Consider the following 19764-nt stretch of genomic DNA (forward strand, 5'->3'; position numbering starts at 1 on the left):
CTCGGCGAACAAGCTGACTAATTTGTACGACTGAAAACTCCAAGATAAAGTTCGCGTAGAAAGAGAACCGAGGGAATGGGCGCTGAAACAAAAGGCGGGACAAACACGACCATAAACCAGTCGCCGACAAAAGGTGGATTTAATTAGTCAAAAAGCATAAAAGGGCGTAAATCCCGGGCATAATTTACCCGACCCTTTCCAAAGGGCGATAATGTTATAGTCAGCACGCCGTAAAATCCGGCTGAAGAAAACATAAAAACTATCAGAAATTATGAGGGAGATAAGGAGGATTGTTTACTTTTAATATAAATTAACAGAGGAGAGAGGATCGAGAAAGGATGAAAAGGGAGGGAGAGAGGGTGGAGTAGGGGTGGAAATGACCTTCCCCCTCCATCGGTCACCATGGCAACGCTGACGTCATGTACCGTCAAATATCCCCACCGTCTGAGCCATTTCCCCGCGAATTCCCCATCAAATGTTATATCTGATAACTATTCCGTCCTGATTGAAAGGGGGTGGGATTGCCAGAGGGTGGCTGTAAAGTGAGGGTGAGGGGGCTCTGGAGGGCGGGGTGAGGGGAGGTGCAGATGGCATTGGACAAAGAGGGATGCAGTAACCCTGACACTTCCATGTTTTGTTTAACCGATTCAGGAATCTGTACTATAGTTCAGTATTAGTAATTATTACAAGCTGAAAAATGTGGGCGAAGACTTAAAAATGTACGAAAATTTAATTGATTACATTGAATGAATTTACAATTCTTGTAGTTAAAATAATGTGGCATAATACGATTTTTCAAAAGCCGATAGCATAAATGACTGCTAACGACTCAACTACTCTAATGTGCACAAAGCAGCTATGTCACTATGTAGCCGCGCAATTCAGTCACTTTAGTCACCCGTTATTTATGTTAAGTTTGTTATTCTTTATAAAACATCATGTGAAAACCGTTTTATATTTCTTTGGAACTTATAAGATAATACATCATATGTGTTTATACACTAATGAACCCTTGACATAGGCCTATTAGTAAAAGAATCTGATTTGCAGGACTCACGTGGGAATCAAACGTAAGCTGTTATAACTGATTTCATATAAAATATATTTCATAGACATACAAATGTAATTCAAATTAGCACAACTCATTACACTACTCGACTACTGATACAATCTTGTATTTTAATGGGCATTGTTATAATGTCTGTGGGTAATTTGTATTGTACTAATTATTAAAAGTCATTTATAAAGCAAAGTCATATCTAAATTTCATAACAAAGGGCTTTTTAAAATAATAGAGGGAAAACCAAAACGAAAAGTGCATTTCACTTTTGTAAATCGCGCAATATGCAATACTTGATTGATCATAGTAGGCCTACTTCAAGAATAGAATAAATAGGAACATTAATTACATAACATACATACATCGCATGTCATTAATTCAAATCTTACACAGATTACTATAAAAATTAGGAGTAGACAGCCAACCGCATGAAATAAAACAAAATTTTAAACCAATCATAATATATTTTTTAGTTAGACAATTAATAGACGGATGCGATTTTATGATTCATTTCCCACAGTTCTCGTAAGCCGCTGAAATTGAAGCGCCACCCGGTGAACTATTAAATAGAAATTGCCTTTTCCAGTCGAATTACCCTCGAAATTTCCCGCCCAAGGGAATTTCTCCCCGCGAGTGGCAACCTGCATGACGTATACCGTGACGTAGCGTTGCCAAGCGACCGTGTACTACTGCCACTATACCGACCCCTCACCCACCCCCACAGCAACACTGCAGAATGCCTACTGAAAAGTTCACGCGGTTTTTGAGAAATCCATTGAAGTCCCCGAGGGTTCCTCTCTCGCCGAGACGCCCTCACAAAGCATTCCTGTATCGTTAGCCATTGTATAGAGTATAGGCTATTGTTCGGCTACTATTTTGTCGGCCCTCTAAGAATATTTTGAAAAAACAGCAGCGCCTCCTGTTGATTACTCAAGAACCAAGCAGTATCAAACACGTCAATATAGAAATAATAAAATTATATATTGAATTATTTAAATTGTAACGGTATCATCAGTAACAACAATGTGCGTCTTTATTGAGAACAAATGTATTACTTATTTCAACTGATCCAGGTGGGTTTCCCAAAGTTTCCATTTACCAAAGCAACTGACGAGTTGCTGAACAAATCTGCCACTATTTGAAATAAACCCGTATCAATGCGATTATTGTCACATGCACGGACATGCAATATATTTAACAAAATGAATTCGACCCCACAAACACGAATTGGAAATGTGACAAATACAACTTAAAAGTGAACATTTTCCTATGTGAATGTACGATAAAGCTGTGAACAGTGAAAAGATACCGCCTCACTGATGCGAAGACGCTTGAAGAAGCGAGGGATGGAAGCGATATGTATTTACCTATACTGGAGGACCGATCGACTGCAATCTTGCATTATGCAATCGCGACATGCAGTCAAGAGGTGTCCGTCGTCCGTCGCATGCACAGTCATGCAGGCTCGAGGACGGAAGGACGCATGATGACTAGGTATCCGAGGACAATTATAAAGTGATAAACAAGCACGTGCTTGTGATGGGGCGATTAAATTTGATTACGCTGGGTTTGTAAGAGCTTGTTTTGTTTGAGTGATAACTTCAGCTTTACAGTCGACAAGTCCTTGTTCAAGCACCTGGGTTGTTTTAATTTTTGTTTTGTAGTCTCAACGATTGTATGAATTGTTTTTTGTTTTTTTTTTTTTTTTTTTTTTTTTTTAATAAATGAGTAATTAATTAATAAATATCGGCTTCTTTGTATCATTTGCCATACAGTAAGTACATACTAATGTGTGAAGTTCTGGCCTATAAGTTTTAGTACTATTAAGAAAAATTAGTTTTAAATTTATAAAAATAGAATAATTATTTTAAATTGGCTATATTATTTTTATAGCACGATACCTTAATAACCAAAACATTTAGGAGTTTATCTATACGTTAAAATCCTTTGTTATATGTTACAAGAATTCTATTGTTATATGTTACAATAGAACACTGCGTTTCTAGGGTTGAAATCTATCTTCTTCTTCAGGGGAGTGCTGATTTCCGAGCGGTTTAAGTAGTCGGATTTTGGGTCTGAGGTAGCGCATCCTGCTTATCCTGTTTGATGATATACTAACACAGGCTAGTGGCATACGCGGATGAGCAGTATAAGGGTTAAACATAGGAGGGGGAGATGTTAAAAAACTTAATACATAGGGAATTAAACACAAATGAATATTAATTGGGAAGCGATTGATTTGAGTTTGCCTGAAGAATTGGATCGATTCCCATGTCCAAAATTTAGTGTACCATTCCTGCAACACATAACGATGGCAAATGTTATCCTTACAAATCGACCATCGCCAATAATACACTTGAAACAAAGTAATTTGTATTCGAAATTACTAAAATTACTTTGAGAGTCAAAGATTGTACTTGAGTACTTTCAGGTCGCACAGAGAAGTGATCAAGTCCGATCGTACTGTACTGGCGGAATCTCGTCTGCAGGTCAACCCTAGGGTGTGTGTGCGTGCGCGCGTGAGTAAATGCGTAAATCCGACGCCAACACCGCGTCGCGACGCGCTCGATAACAATCCCACCCGGTCAGACTTATCAGCGCCTTCAGATACAATTCAGACTTATATCAGCGCCTTCAGATACAATTCGGACTTATATCAGCGCCTTCAGATACAATTCGGACTTATATCAGCGCCTTCAGATACAATTCGAACTTATCAGCGCCTTCAGATACTATTCGGTCTTATCAGCACCTTCAGATACAATTAGGACTTATCAGCACCTTCAGATACTATTCGGACTTATCAGCACCTTTAGATACAATTCGGACTTATCAGCGCCTTCAGATACTATTCGGACTTATCAACGCCTTCAGATACTATTCGGACTTATCAGCACCTTCAGATACAATTCGGACTTATCAGCACCTTCAGATACAATTCGGACTTATCAGCACCTTCAGATACAATTCCGACTTATCAGCACCTTCAGATACAATTCGGACTTATCAGCACCTTCAGATACTATTCGGACTTATCAACGCCTTCAGATACTATTCGGACTTATCAGCACCTTCAGATACAATTCGGACTTATCAGCACCTTCAGATACAATTCGGACTTATCAGCACCTTCAGATACAATTCCGACTTATCAGCACCTTCAGATACAATTCGGAACCAAGTGGAACAGTGCCGCGATAATGTTAAATTATCAACCTTTGTCCGATACGAATTCGGAGAACGGTCTGCGGCCAGATGTCTCTGAATCGACTGTTTGTTTGAGTTTTGCGTAACAGTCAGCGCGCGGGGTCGACTTCCAGGAAAGTTCGACAGCAGTTTTTAATTCAGCCCCGTTCGTGACACCATGCTCGGCGACTTTCATAGTCAACTCGTAAAATACATTTAGGAACCCATTGTTTTCCTAACAAACAATACTGAACATAAATACTCTTGAACGAAGATGCTGTTGAAATGTTCGTTATTCGAACACATCGTATGTCAGTGTCTTAATACACTGTGCTGTAGTTAATATTGTTATGCTGTGTTGTATTATAAATATTTTATACAATGTGCGTATGTCTGTCTGTAAACACTTTAAGCAATGATGGACTAAATTTGATAAAGTTTTAGAGTGTTCAGTGGGTATAATACGTCTGGGTTTACAGCAAAACCTTATATTAATGTTTAATGAGCATTGAATAATGAGCAATAAGTTTGTTCACAGGAAATAATGTTCGTCTACAAAATTAATTTCAACTGCAAAACCTAATGTTCCATACCAACTCGTATTAGTGTGTTTACAGTATTAACATGCGTGCACTTTCCAGATTATCCTGTTTGTAATGTAAGTTTTAATCATTTATAAATACTATTACAAAACTGAGTTGCGTAACTAAGGGGAGAGATGAGAGGGATAGAATACCTTCCCCAAAAGCCTTAAAATGTATAAAAAAAATACATATATCAGCAATATAACTTATTTGGATATACCACGTAACTGTTTTACTTTGAATTGAGACTGATTCAATAATTTAAATTTAGATTTATTCCATACCCCCACTGTGGCGTGCTCTTCAATTGGGTTTATTCCCCTAAAAGATAATTCTTAGGTACGCCACTGGTAACACTCATTGTGATAAGTTTTATTAACGATTTCTCGCGTGGGCGAGGAGAATATCGGCACACATCAAATCGCGATTTATTTACAGGAGACGATCCGATAGGAGCGAGGTTATGTTTATTGGTGCACAGACAGACGCACAGGCCCAATCTCTCTCGTCCTCTGCCAAATCACTCGCAAAATAAACTCTCTCTGAAGAACAGTCGCTGCGTATTGCCGAGATTGTGGCCCGAATTAGCCGTGCCGATCTCGGCTACGTTTCTGGAGAAGCATCGGTCGGTATTTCGAGAGTTTGTCGAGTCCAGATGAGCAAGCGAAGGCCAGATCGCGGGAAAAGGCTGAGTCACCGGGGTCGCGGTGAGATCTATTAATAGCGGCATAATTAATTTGTTATTCCTTTGGAGTTTCTTTCACGGGAGTTCTTGGAATCGAGGTGGACGATCTCGCACCGCGCTTTTGTTTCACCGACTTGCTGGCAATGTTCGACGACAATCCATGATTGAAGTTTTTTTGTTCATAATTTTCTGTTTGACAACAAAGAAGAAAGGGTCAAAATCCTAAAATGTTACTATCTCCTTCAAATTGGCCATTATTTAAATGAGTTAGGAACCCAAAGAGAACTAATGGTTCTATTAAGTCACTGAGTGGTTTTAAAAGCAATACCAAACCGATATACAGTGAATCTGTCCAACTTTAAGACATGGGATCATATAAATTTAGCCATTTGAGACAAATTAGCTACCCCAACAATACCTTTCTTACTAGTTTGCGATAGCGGTCAATTCTATGGCAAATATTGTTAAGACCTTATCGGCATGGAAGGCATGAATATTATCAGGATGGAAAGAATTCTTTCAATCCAAATTGAAAATTACAATTCAGGTATTTTTCGGAAAGAGCCTAACATTGGTTAGTATGTCTTAGGCAGTCTAAAACAATGGTTCATTTCCAGGTATTTCTCATTTCATAACAGCCAAGTAAATATTAGCATACGCAGAAAACTGTCTTAAATAGAAGGAGAGACGGACCCTCGCTTTAGTCTTATTCGGGCTGTCGGCCTGGGTCACTGGCATGTGCGAAGATTTGATCAAACAACAAGGGGGAGCCAATACAGCACAAGGTCAACAGTAGTGGTAAAAAGTGCTGCGACCATAGACAGGATGCGTTATCTCTAACTCTGATCTGAATTCCGACGCCTTGGACGGCGCGGCCACTCCCAAATCTCCATGACCACGTTCTGAACACAAAAAGTAAAAACTTTATCGAGCGATGTTCTCAACAGTGATCTCAACCAAGTTACCCCCTTCAGGAATCTTCATACTTCCACCATCATCCTCAACAGTGATCCTAAACAAGTTACCCTCTTTCAGGAATCTTCATACTTCCACCATCGTCCTCAACAGTGATCCTAAACTAAGTTACCCCCTTCCAGGAATCTTCATACTTCCACCATCGTCCTCAACAGTGATCCTCAACTAAGTTAACCCCTTCAGGAATCTTCATACTTCCACCATCGTCCTCAACAGTGATCCTAAACAAGTTACCCCCTTCAGGAATCTTCATACTTCCACCATCGTCCTCAACAGTGATCTCAACTAAGTTACCCCTTCCAGGAATCTTTCATACTTCCACCATCGTTCTCAACAGCGATCTCAACCAAGTTACCCCCTTTCAGGAATCTTCATACTTCCACCGTAGTCCTCAACAGTGATCTCAACCAATTTCCTTTTCAGGAATCTTCATATTTGCGCTCAGTTGGGGTGATCATCTACGGTGAAAATATGATCTCCATAGCACGTTTTCCGGATACCAATGGATGCCTAGATGTAAGACTTTGCTTTTACAAAGCAGCCAGGGTGTCAAAAATTCTATAATTTGAATTCGAAACACAATTCACAAAACGTTTTTATTTTAGTGGAAAAAGAGATCAAAATCAATGATGACGCCGAGAAGGAAGCTGGCGTTTGTCGGTCCAACAAATACCAGTACTGCTCGTGGCTACAGAATAGCGGCCACCGAGGTTGGCTGACGGCCAGAAAGTAGGACTGATGTACATAATGTGAAGGACTGGTGCCTTACGATTCAACGTCCCTGACTCTACACTAGCATTCTCCGCCTCCCTCCACAGCCCGGCTCGGCTTGACCTGGTTCTTATCACGCAATCGATACAGATACAGATACTGATCACACACTGATACGACAATGTCTCTCCCGTTGTAATCCTTTCACTGTCATGGTGCCCACGTATCAGCAATTATCTCCCTCTTTGATGATCTAAATCTTATAACCGACAGGGGCGTATCCAGGAATTTATTTGGAGGATTGATTAATTATGGGTGTTAGGGGCACGTGGCTATATAATATTTAAAATAAAGAAAAATACTACAACAAGGTATCAATATGTGTTCATACACGTGTTAACAATATTCTTACAATTTTGAATGGCTTTAGTGGTATATGACGGAAAATACTTCTAAGGTTGATTGGAACTTTAAGATGTGACAAGAAATTCATGTCTTCTTAACCATTATACTGCTAAGCAGACAATTGGATGCTGATTTGACTAAAACGTTTCATTAATATTAAAACGGACCTCTTTATATGTTAAACGAATCAAACGTCCGCTGGGAAAACAAACGAAAACCTCAAAAGTACTATATCCATTGTAGCGGAGATGGAACGTTGAAATGTAATCTAATAGTTACAGTAGTTTTTTTTTTCCATTAAACATGACATATGTATATTTTTAGTGCATTCTTAGTATTTTTGAATCAAAATTATTTTTTCCAACAAGAAATTATAAAAAATAGAGAAAATAAATGGTTTAAACTATCTCATACTGTTAAAAAATTGAATTTTACAAACCAAAATCGGACACAAAAGAAATGGGTCTATAGTTTGCCAACATTATTTCATCCAATAAATTTATGGTGTTGTATGAGTATGATGACAATGGAAAATAGGCTGATTGAAATAAAAATTGTAATATTCATTTAATAGTTACAGCAGTTTGTTCTTCATAAAACATGACATGTATATTTTTTGTTTAGTGCATTATTACTATTTTTGAATCCAGAGTATTTTCCCAATAAGAAATTATAAAAAACAAAGCAAATAAATGGTATAAACTGTATTTTAGAGTAAAAATATTGAATTTTTACAAACCAAAATCGGACATGGAAGAAATGGGTCGATAGTTTGCCAACATTGTTTCATCATATTTATGGTGTTGTACGAGTATGGTGACAACTTTTGGTCAGAACCAAGATAAAGAAAGGAGTCTATGAAGCTGTGACATCTCCTGTAGTGGGTGGGGAAGGAGAGAATCCCGGGCCACCGCGGACTCAGCATGAAAGTGGGGCATCAACTCGGCTTTCCCTGCTGGAATCTGCCTGCGCTCACACTCGGGCAGTCACCGGTTCACCTCGATGTACCTCGCTACTGTCGAGAAGAGATCATCTTCCATATGCCACCGTAGTGGAGGATTTGGCTGTGTCCTCTTTGTCCAGAGCAATTTTGTGTATTGATAAAAGTTTTGTTAGTTTTCGTTATTATGATAAGAATTGTGGATTTAAATCTACACATTTAAGGATCATCTCACAAATTGTATTTTATCAGCGATCGATCTTCAGGCTGGTTGTGCTGTAATTCAATAATTTTGAGATAGTTTCAGAATGGAAAATGTACACGTTTTACACGGCATACAGCCTGAGGCTTGTGTCATCGGCTTTGATTTGTTTGTAAATAATTGTTTGGTCATGGCAATTTTGAATAATGTCAAAATCACCTGGGAGTGGACTGGAGAGGTAAATCCAAAAACAAATTTGGATTGACGAAGCAAGTCTTAAGTACAACCACAATTTTACTTAATTACTTATTTGTCGTCCCTAACAACTACATCTTACAGATACTAGTTGAAATAACAATAGAAATATTCCTCTCACAACTTTTTAAGGAATTATATAGACTCGAGGAGCCATACATAGTCCGCATGTCTCTTTAGAGCTAATGGTTGACCTACTTCCCCCCGCTTCTTATTGTAATTTCTTCATCTGCACCCTCACAATAATTACTATTCTAAACCATTCCGACTTAGATCGTCCATATGGCTGAATGACACTAATTCGCGAGTTTATAATTAATTATAACAAACGCTCCATTTCAGCCAACAAAAACAATGTGAGTTGATCTCGGCCCAGTCAGAGTAAAATGGCCGAGATAAGAATAATAAACGCGTGCAAGATTTATGGACTGCTCGGAGCCGTCTTATTTACGCTAATGAGAACCGCATCTCCGCTATCAGCTGCGATAAGAGATTAAGCTATCTTCGGACAATATCATGCGCGGAGCTGAGACGGAATTCCCGCAATGTCGGATGATGACGATGTCGCTAAACATGCGCATGTTGCAGATAGGAGTTTATAAAACAAGAGGCCACTTGCCTCATCAGTTTTAAATATGCCGATCGCGAACCGTGCAATCGGAGTAGAGTGGGGGCTACAATGTGTACATTCATAGTTCCAAACAAGGATCTGCCAACACACAATTCACTTCTTCAAGGATCTACCAACATACAGTTCACCTTCAAGGATCCACCAACATACAATTCACTTCTTCGAGGATCCACCAACATACAATTCACTTCTTCAAGGATCCACCAACATACAATTCACTTCTTCGAGGATCCACCAACACACAATTCACTTCTTCAAGGATCCACAAACATACAATTTACTTCTTCAAGAATCCACCAACATACAATTCACTTCTTCAAGGATCCAAAAACATACAATTCACTTCTACAAGGATCTGCTACCACACAATTCACTTCTCGTCGTTAAAACAGAGTAAAAGTTACAGTTTTTACAACTCAAGGACTCTACTCAACCTGAACATTTTCAACGAATTCTTAAGAGGGTTCCTCACAGGCGTAGGGATATTTTACAATTCCCTTTTTCCAATGTCTAAGGTTACACGTAAATTCTTCAACATTTGCTAAGTAGTTTTGTTTTTTTATTTACATCATTGTGTTGACTAGTACAATCAGACGGGAGAAAACTAAGGCTGTGTTATTGTTCCATTTGTAGGGGTGTGGAACCCTTTTAATATTCCTTCACGGCAGACTGAGTAAACTTTATTGGAGCACCCTGAGTAAGTGTGAGGAACCTTCGCGCCTTCCATAGCTTAGCATTCTCAATATGTACCTTTTATCCTTTGTCCAGATTTATGCCAATGACTCTTATCAATCTGCATTTACAGGATATCCTAACTGTACAGGACTGGAGAATCTGCATTGAAATTGGCGAAGACTATTTTAACGGAGAACATAACTTTATGGAAATCCCCTACAAAAAAGTACTTTATGCAATAATCGAAATTAAATCTTAAGAAGTCCTTCTGGCATCGGAGGTCTTCTGTGCAATTAAACTTGGAGAAATGAACAAGCATGATATAGGAGTGGAATTCTTACCTGCCCAAATTGGGAGTTGATATCTTGACGCTCCTGAAGCGCAACAACACTAGCGGTGGCAGTGGCGGTGGCGGTGGCTGCGGCGACCATGGCGGCAGCGCTGAGTGCAGACGAGGGGCTGTGGTACTGGCCGTCAGCATTAGCTCCAGGACCTCCGTTCATACCAGCGGCGCCATAGGTCGAGCCGACCCCGCTCCTGGAACACGAGAATCTGGTCAGTGAAGTCTGCAGAGTACGGCTGAAGAACAGTCAGCTGGATATGCCAAGATGACTTTAGACAAAAGTTGGAGAAGAGCGAGATCTTCAAGGACTTCAGTGCCCTTAAATGCCCAAGAGTAAAAGGTAGGATCAATAAGTCTCTTCGTGGAATAATTAAGGATGAATTTTACAGAGTTAAAATGGTGAAGGAAGTTGGAGAAACAATTGAGGACGTCACTAAAAAATTAAAAAATAGTTAATTTCAATAAACGAAACTTTTTGGCAAGAGTTGATGAAGGTTGCCATGATGTAAGTATTCTCATAAAATCAAGAGAGGAATTCTAAATCCTATTCGTTTACTGATGTAAATTTGTGAAGCTCTCGATAATCTACGTAAAAAGCTGAGTAAGGAATAGATGCTGCTGAAATGGAGGATATTTTTGTAAAGTGGGTTTAAAGGTTCAACTACCCGTCAAAGAATGAGATCATGTCCTTGAGAGATCATTGCCAAAGGAAAACTCGATCGCTGTATCAGCGAACAGGAGAGCACTGAGGCAGTCGAGAGGCCTGAAATTTCCGGGGCGACTGCCGAAGCTGCTGTCGGCCGGAGCCAGAAAACAATCACAAGTACATAACGGCATCAGGGCTTTTCTAATAATACGGGGCCACGAATAGCTCGGGTGACATGCGTCTACTTTCCTGGCCATTGTTTTGTCCAAATAATGTCGCGCCTTCTCCTCCCCCCCTTCTCCCGCGACACTTGCTGGTCTCCAAGTCTCATCATCTGGGGATTAACGGAATTCCGGTTTACAGTTACTACAAACACTGTCGACGTGCAAAGTTTTTGATTTCTAAAAATCAAATCTAGGAACAATTGTATTTCATTACTATGTAGATTGTAAGATGTATTTAATTAACATGAACATTTAAAAGGTCACTACATTGTTACATTTTTAATTACATAAATAACCGTGAACACTCTTGTCAATAATATAGTCTAAGTCTAATTACAGTGTTTTATTACATTATTATATTTCTTACAAAAAATTACAAGTCCTTCGTGACGTATAATACTGATGTTTTATTGTTTCGTATCATCATTAAAACTGGGTGTATTTCATCTGCTCTAGTATGGCTTTGAAAATTTTTGTTGAGAGTCAAGAAATTAAATGTTCACGAATTCCTAAACACCTTATAAAACATCTTGGACAATCCATAATTGTATGCCATTGTTAAACTGTCTACAGAAAATAGGTTGTGCGGTAACACTAAACGAACATAACAAAACCCAGCAAATTAAAAACGAACAAACGGCTGGAACAATGACGTGCTACAGTTACGCAAAGTAAGGCATTGTTACATTTATGTAAGAATTCAATTCCAGAATTTGAGCCAGTGCGCGTAATCCAACTCCTACGGAAAGAACGATTTAAAAAGAATACAGGCTGTTCTGGCAATTTGAAGAATTGTCGCGTTAAATAATTGCATCAACCAGTTGCAGGAGTTAAATACTCGTAGAGGGAGCTATTTTGAGGTTATGTGCGAGTGCGTCTACACAACGTCGTCGTGTTAACTTATCAACTATTCGCGGCCGGTTATTTATAAGTGTGGATATACCGCCACCTCGCACACGAGTTTCCTCCACTTCGCGGCTATTTTCGGTAAACGCGCGGTTAAAATTATCCAAATCACGAAGAACAAGGGCGGCACGGTGGCCGGGAATAGTCGGGAATGGAAGCCATCTGGGGCCGGGAGATGAGAAATCTGTCAAAGGGTTCCCGAGGGATATCGGCTGCGATCGTGCGTCTTCGGCTGCCATCACAGAGAGAATCCGGTGATCTGTTTCGGACTATTTTGAGGTTATGTTGTAGCAGCCAGGATCGCTGAGATAACAGTTTTCGTGGAAATGAAATATGACTTACAATCTCGCTTAGATAAACGCGATTATTTCCCTGCAAGAAGATAAAAGCAAGGTAAATGTTGTTCTATCAACAGACCGCGCTTCTTCAATATCGTAAACAATTAATCAAGAATAACAGTCTTTGGTTCCAGATAATAACGGTACTGTAGATAATTTAACAACACAAAATACCCGAAATGTTACGTTTATTACGAAACACGCTTAGTAATTATAGTTACAGAATGCAACAACAAAGCATTAACTCGTGTAAGACCACTGACGATAAAGAGTTCGGCTGCGGTTAGTATTCAGAGGTTATTGATAAATAAAATACCCGTATATGATTAATTCTTCAATTATTTTTATGAACCTAATTAATTTTATTATTAATGTCTCTAAGTTTTAACTCAATAATTAATTTGTACATTACCATATAAATTAAATCCGACAGAGCTTATTTACCCTGACGAGAGAAGAGTGCCAAGTCATGTTTAAAAAAAATGTTATGTAATTTTTGGGAATTTGGGAAAAGGAATATTAGTGTTAAAAATGTGTCGTTTGTGAATCGTCAAAGTAACATTTGTGCAAAATAACGGTTATTATTAAATAATAAAGATTATTATTTAAAAAAACTGGTACTCTAGACTAGCCACGTGACCACTACGGAACACATAAAGAACGGAAGACACTCTGCCACGCGTGTATGGGACGAGGAGATCCCACGCCCGCGCCGCTCTCACACTCCCGCCCATACATTACGCTCTCAAACCTCAAGGTCGCCGAATTATACAACGAGAAATTATTTCCTCTTTACGCTTGTTTCTCGGCAGTTGTATCAGAGCAGATTCCAAACTTCTTATTTGGATTGGATGATACAGCCGAGCCAAATAGAATCCATTGGATTCCATTGTCTGTCTTCGGACTGCAGACTCTCTCCCTAACTCTGATTAGGTTCCCATCGCAGACCAACGGGTTCTTGGGGAATAGACTAATTTAAAACCACACCAAATCATTCACAGATATTTCACACAACGATGGGGCAGCCTCGTCAAGACTGTAGTAAGTAGCCTTCCCGATCAGATGTAGCCTGAGCCGCGACTTGAACAATTTAATATTAAGAGATTTCTTCCTTCGGGCACTGAGTTAAATATTTTGGGGCCGTAGAAATGTAGTGGCGGTTTAAACAAATATAATATGAATTGATTAATTCTGAGGTCAGGGTAATAGTGCAGGAAAACTAAGTTAGTGCTGGCAGAACCGTCTGATCGGAAACGTTTCCTGCAACTGTCCCTCCTGCAGAGGCCTCAGGCAATCCTAAGAGCCCTCCTCTGCAGAGTGAAGACTGTAAGCCACGCTAGTAACAAACCCCCTGAACATACCTTACACCATTCTCGATCCAAAAATTCCAAAGTATGCACGTGACAGTTAGTGTGTTTTCTAATCAATCTCCTGAGATGATGCAGTGACATTGTGGCGCGATCTATCTCGAGTTTATCTCAGGCCACTTCTCATCCTGCTCCAGCAAGGGTAGCCCAGTACTATAAGCGATCACCGCAGAGTACCGAGCTCTACTTGACAATGCCATTACATCAGACCGCGCTGCGCTGCGCTGCGCTCCGCCTTGACTTATTTCGCCAAGGTCCGAGGCACTTCTGTCCGCCTGTCTCGCCCCCCTCCCCACATCCCCACCACCCATTCCTCCAGCAGCATTCCTGATATTCAGCACGTCTGCCACTCTTCCACCCAGATCATTCCGGAGATTACAGCGGAGTGTGATTTCTTGCCACACACTCGGACATTAACAAAACCATATTGTGTCCACACAATTACACCATGCATTAAGTAGAGTACAATAGTTAAACACAGTTTCAAAATAAATAGTGAAGCGTGAAATTCATTACAAAAAGCAATATAATTATGCTCATAATTAATTTTAGTCCATCTCTCTATTCTTAGTTCGAAGTTTGTTTTTAACGATGGAAGGATTGGGAAGGAAACAGGATTTTCCGGACATTTGCCAACGATCAGCGATAAAATAACCAGTAACACTACGTTTCGAGGTCTGCAATCTGATCTCTTCTTCAGGGATATAAATAACCGAACACATAATTACTACGTTAATTTTCACCTAGTTTGTAACTATGTATTAGGTTAGTTATTTACCTGAAGAAGAGATCAGGTTGCAGATCTCGAAACGTAGTGTTACTGATTTCTTGTTTCACTGAACGATGGCAACTGTCCGGAAAATCCTGTTTCCCTCATGCCTCTATTATGAAAATACGATTTAATGTTTGTTAAACGGTTTGTAAGGAACGAGTCAAAATGACAGTTCAAAAGATCTCTAATTTATTTTTTAAAATTTTAAGAAAGTAGTTCCGGACAGCTTATACGTAAGTCAACATAAACCATTAAGAGCCAACCGTCGCGTCGCACAGTTAAAATTACTTCAATAATAAAAAATAGTTCAATAATTAATTTTCCTAGTGTCTTCCAATCACGGTGATAAAGATTTGTTTTGAGACATTTTGTATATTCTTTTTTAAGCCTGTTATTGACGATGTTAGGTTTGAAAGGGTAACAGGATTTCGGACATTTGCCATCGTTGTAGGTTATAAAAGGTATAACACAACGTTTCGAGAATTGGAATCTATCCTCTTCGTCAGGTGGTGGAGGTTCTGTTTTTGTATGTATTCCTACCCCCCCCCCCCCACGCCTGACGAAGAGAATAGATTCCAATCGTCGAAACGTTGTGCTACCTACGTTTATTATGTTTTACTTCATATTTAGACGTCGATTAATTGAAAGACATACTTTTAGTTGCACATCAAATATATGTCAAGTACAAAAATATTTCGCGCCATACTGATTCTTTACGTAGAGATATGGTCGCTTAAAAGACCATGCGTTAGGTCTTCCGCAAAAATCCGTAACGAAAACTTCTCAAAAAGTATGCCCTAAAATACGAGTCTAAAATTTTTGCTGGGAGATTCCGGGAAGTACAACAACATTCATATTGGTTTTAAATTTGTGATAATTAAACGTTGGAAAAAATTACCCCGGATTCGTAAAGCTACATAACGATATAATTATTTAGCTTCATATACCAATAACGTAATTTTAATTGGCTGGAGAAACATAATCTATGGAGGGGGTTTCACAATTAAATTGTCTGTTCTGATAGTGGTCTCAACACATGGAGGTCATGCAAGTGATCAGTGAAAACCCTTGATTAGACTTATCAGTAGAATTTCCAGCGGTAGAATACCCAATGAGCAACACCAGTACGATAAAATGGGATAGCACACGTAAAACGGTTTTTGGTGTTTCGTCCAAACTTTAATTTTCGAATATTTAAACTGTTGAAGTTAAACGTATGATATGTTTTCCGAATAATCTTTAAAAATATTTCGAAACGCTAAAGTGTTTGGATGTCTATTGATTAGATAAGACATCGCCCATATGTAGGTATACGGATGTGAACATTTTCTGAGAGAAGAACCAGCTCTTAAGGTCTCATTTGGTGTGAAATTCTTTAGTTTTCAGAGTATAAAAATCATTAAAACAGTTTCAGTTGGAAATATGTAATCTTGTTTTAAATGAACTGACAGATAATTCTGTACTACTGCGAATGAACAAGTTAAAACAGCAGAAATGTCACGTGACAACAAAACGGTAACATTGGAAATGTGCAGAAAACCGTTACTCTGCATTGTGAGTACTTTGAAATTCCAATCTTAATTAGATCGACACTATTAATTTTCTCCTCTTATTCCGCCAAACGCAGTAAAACATCCGCCATTGTTCGGCACGATTACGTCAATTAATTGTTGATGCTATCTTTGTTTAATTAATATACTCCCATTGTCTCATTTAGTGCCAAATCAATTGTTATTGTTTTTGTGCCTCAACATTGGCGACCAAACTGCTGTTAAAATGGTTTGGACTTATTTCACTGCCAATATTCACGAGTAATAATAAAAGAAAGCGAACGAAATATGGAAATAAAATACAAAACGTGTTAGAGGGGTTTTTACAAATTTGAAGAGCAAGTTTTATATGCTCAATTTATTTACTTTTTACAAAGAAGAATAATAAAACGCTTGAATAACAATACTTTTTTTAACCAAGGTCTGTGTTAAATCGGTGGGAACTCATAAAACAATGCGGAAATGTAACTACGTAACTCGTTTTAGAAAGGAACCCCTGCAAACTAGACGATGTGATAAGGGTGCTGACATTAAATTGCCTACCCTCGCCTGAAGGGGCAGTTCGGTATGGTTATGAACAATGTTGAGTGTTACCCCATTGTTACAACGTAAAACCTGCAATAGTATTACATCCTTATTTTTGTGGTATAGTTTTGGGAGATCCCATCTGGAAGACATAATTAATAGGCATTAAAATACTTTCGACATTTTTGAATTGCGTAAACAATATCGGAAGCTCTTATAGAACGCTAGGTACAACTTTGTTGTACAAAAGCGGTAGCCGATTACTACCATGGTTCTTATGAGGCCAAAATCAGTATAAGAGCTAGTATAACAGATCGTCCACAAGTCTGTTCCTCGTAAACTAATATTTTCAACTAATTCAACTAATTGGCATTTATTGGAACACTGAAACTTACGCTTCCATATCAATCATTAAGAATTTCAAAACGTCTGAAAGTATTTGAGGTATTCTTGTAAATTGAGGTTTGAGGGTGACGATCCGAGAATGTATACTTCCAAGGTGATATCCTGAAATGAAGCTAACTCACTGTATAGTGAGCACTCGTGAATACTAGAGGGTTAGAGCTCTGGCCCCGCCGCGACGACCGATGTTCCGACTTCCGACACCTGACCTTTGACCCCGAGTGGGTAATTGAGTTTAATCTGTGATCCCGAGCCCAACAAGGTTACGCGGGTCTCTTCAGTTCAGTGTTTCAGGACTGCAGTGTTTAAACAGAAATCCATCCAATACTTGGCAACGTTCACTTGCCCAGGAGAAGGTCCTGGGCAAGGACTCGTAGGAAGGACATCAGGAGCAGCAGCAACTCCACCAAAACTCTTTAATTTGAAACCGTGTTCGCGTGAGACGCCCAGATTCAACGTTGATCACTCACTGTTTTAACAACTTTATATCCATATTTACTTGTGCTAACATTTACTTTTCTTTGATTCCTTCAAAAGCAATATTATTTCGGAATCATCCGAAATTTTCAGTGACGTTTGTCCTCTCAAGAAATTAAGAAAATTAGGGTTACCTTGAAATCAGCTCATAGTAATCTTAACTGTGATATCGCTGTAAGTTTTGTTTCGGTCGTCTCAAATAAATTTTTATCCATCAAAAGTCAAGGCACAACTTTTTGTTAAAAAATAGGACCGAAAAGAAAGTGGCTTTCCTAAATGTAGGAACTCGAATTGATATTCACTAAATATACAGGGCTATAATAGCGTTACGAATGATACGCCGTTACTAGTATAATTACTCTCCACACTCGCAAGAGCAGATGATTTGTGAGTCAGCCTTCTGTAAATGTTTGGACAGCCTGAGAAAGCGTTCGACGTACGTGAAAGAAGTGCTCTTATTTCACCGCTTGCTTTGACAATACAGAGCTCGGTGGAAGATTGTCGCGATAACATCGTGTTTACGAATACTGTTTTACCTGGAACCTTGAGCTAGAGTGTCAAAACACGATCGTATCTAAGTCCTTCCTGACCCGGATCATCCCCACAATGAGTCCCATGCATTATGTATACCGACGTTTCATACGAGTTGCTATCGTCTTTTTCAGGTTACACCTTGGGTTGCATTCCTGAACTGCATTCAGCCATAAAATTACAACACTTTTGAACCATCGTACAAAAGATTCATTGATTAAATGCTCATTACTAGAATGGGTACAATGTGTAACACCAACCTTTACTATGCACAAAATCTACGCACTTCCAGCAAACTACGATCACTTTACGATAATCACTTTACAATAGCTCGAGCTTAGATATCGTCACAAGAACTGCATTACCATTGCTCGAAGGAATGCTGTGGAAGTGACGAGAAGGAAGCGGCACGAGGTATGCAGAAGGAATGCGCAATCAGCGATTTAATGACCTGAGTCATCGAGACCAGCTGTAAGGTCAGCTGTTGGAGATAAGGAGCGAGGGACGCGAGGGAAAATACAACCGAGAAGAAATGGGTAGTATATTACAACCATATAACTAAGAAAAGATGCAGAGACAATTTTTACGGTACCCGACTGTACTGTTTCATTTTAATTTGATTTAAAAAAAGATTCCATTTCACAGTATTAACAAATTTTACAAGAGATTTATACAAAACAAAAACATCAAACAATATAAAACCATAGGTCATGAAGTATTGACAAACTAAAAAATGATATAATCTTCAAACAAGGTAAATTTAAACTTAACAATAAAAAAGAACTTACAACAAAAACAAAACTAAGTAATTGTGAAATAAAATGGAACATCCAGTAGGCAAAAGCCCGATGAAGGATGCACATCAGATTTAACTAACACAATAAAACAAAATTCAAAGAAGGATTGAACTGCTCCATAAATAATATATTAATAACAAATCCATACAAATCTGTAAAACAAGTCATGGATTTAAAAATAAAAAAAGATTAATTAGAATTATTGACAAAAGGTAATAAAAATGATCAAAAATATACACGTTATTCATTATTTCATTCAAAAATTCTCAGAAAGCACTCGCAATTATCCAACGAAAATAAAAACATTTTTAAACTTTTAAAAAACTATTTACGGTGCTAAATGATATATTTAAACGGAAATAAGATTAGACAATCTTGGAGCATTAAAAGTAAAACATGTTTGAAAACAGTTAGATTAGGCTTTGGAACCGGAACAAGCAAACTTCTGAAATGATATCTAATATTACGTGTGAGGGCCGGGTTTGAGCTTCTTATGAAAAATAGTTTCAATACCTTATATATGTAAAGATTTCGTAAAGGGAGTATTTTTAAATTTAAAAATGGTAGCCAGGAATGA

At 38.7% G+C, this 19764-nt stretch overlaps 1 protein-coding gene across 1 annotated transcript in view; it reads right to left on the reverse strand.

The window, feature by feature from the left end:
* LOC124363313 (zinc finger MIZ domain-containing protein 1) overlaps positions 1-19764 on the reverse strand; it is a 78568-nt gene that overhangs the window by 14911 nt on the left and 43893 nt on the right. The window contains 1 exon segment of the mRNA XM_046818553.1: positions 10651-10846. Coding sequence (XP_046674509.1) covers positions 10651-10846 — 196 coding nt within the window.

This window comes from Homalodisca vitripennis, chromosome 5, assembly GCF_021130785.1.
Source record: "Homalodisca vitripennis isolate AUS2020 chromosome 5, UT_GWSS_2.1, whole genome shotgun sequence".
Lineage (NCBI taxonomy): Eukaryota > Metazoa > Arthropoda > Insecta > Hemiptera > Cicadellidae > Homalodisca > Homalodisca vitripennis.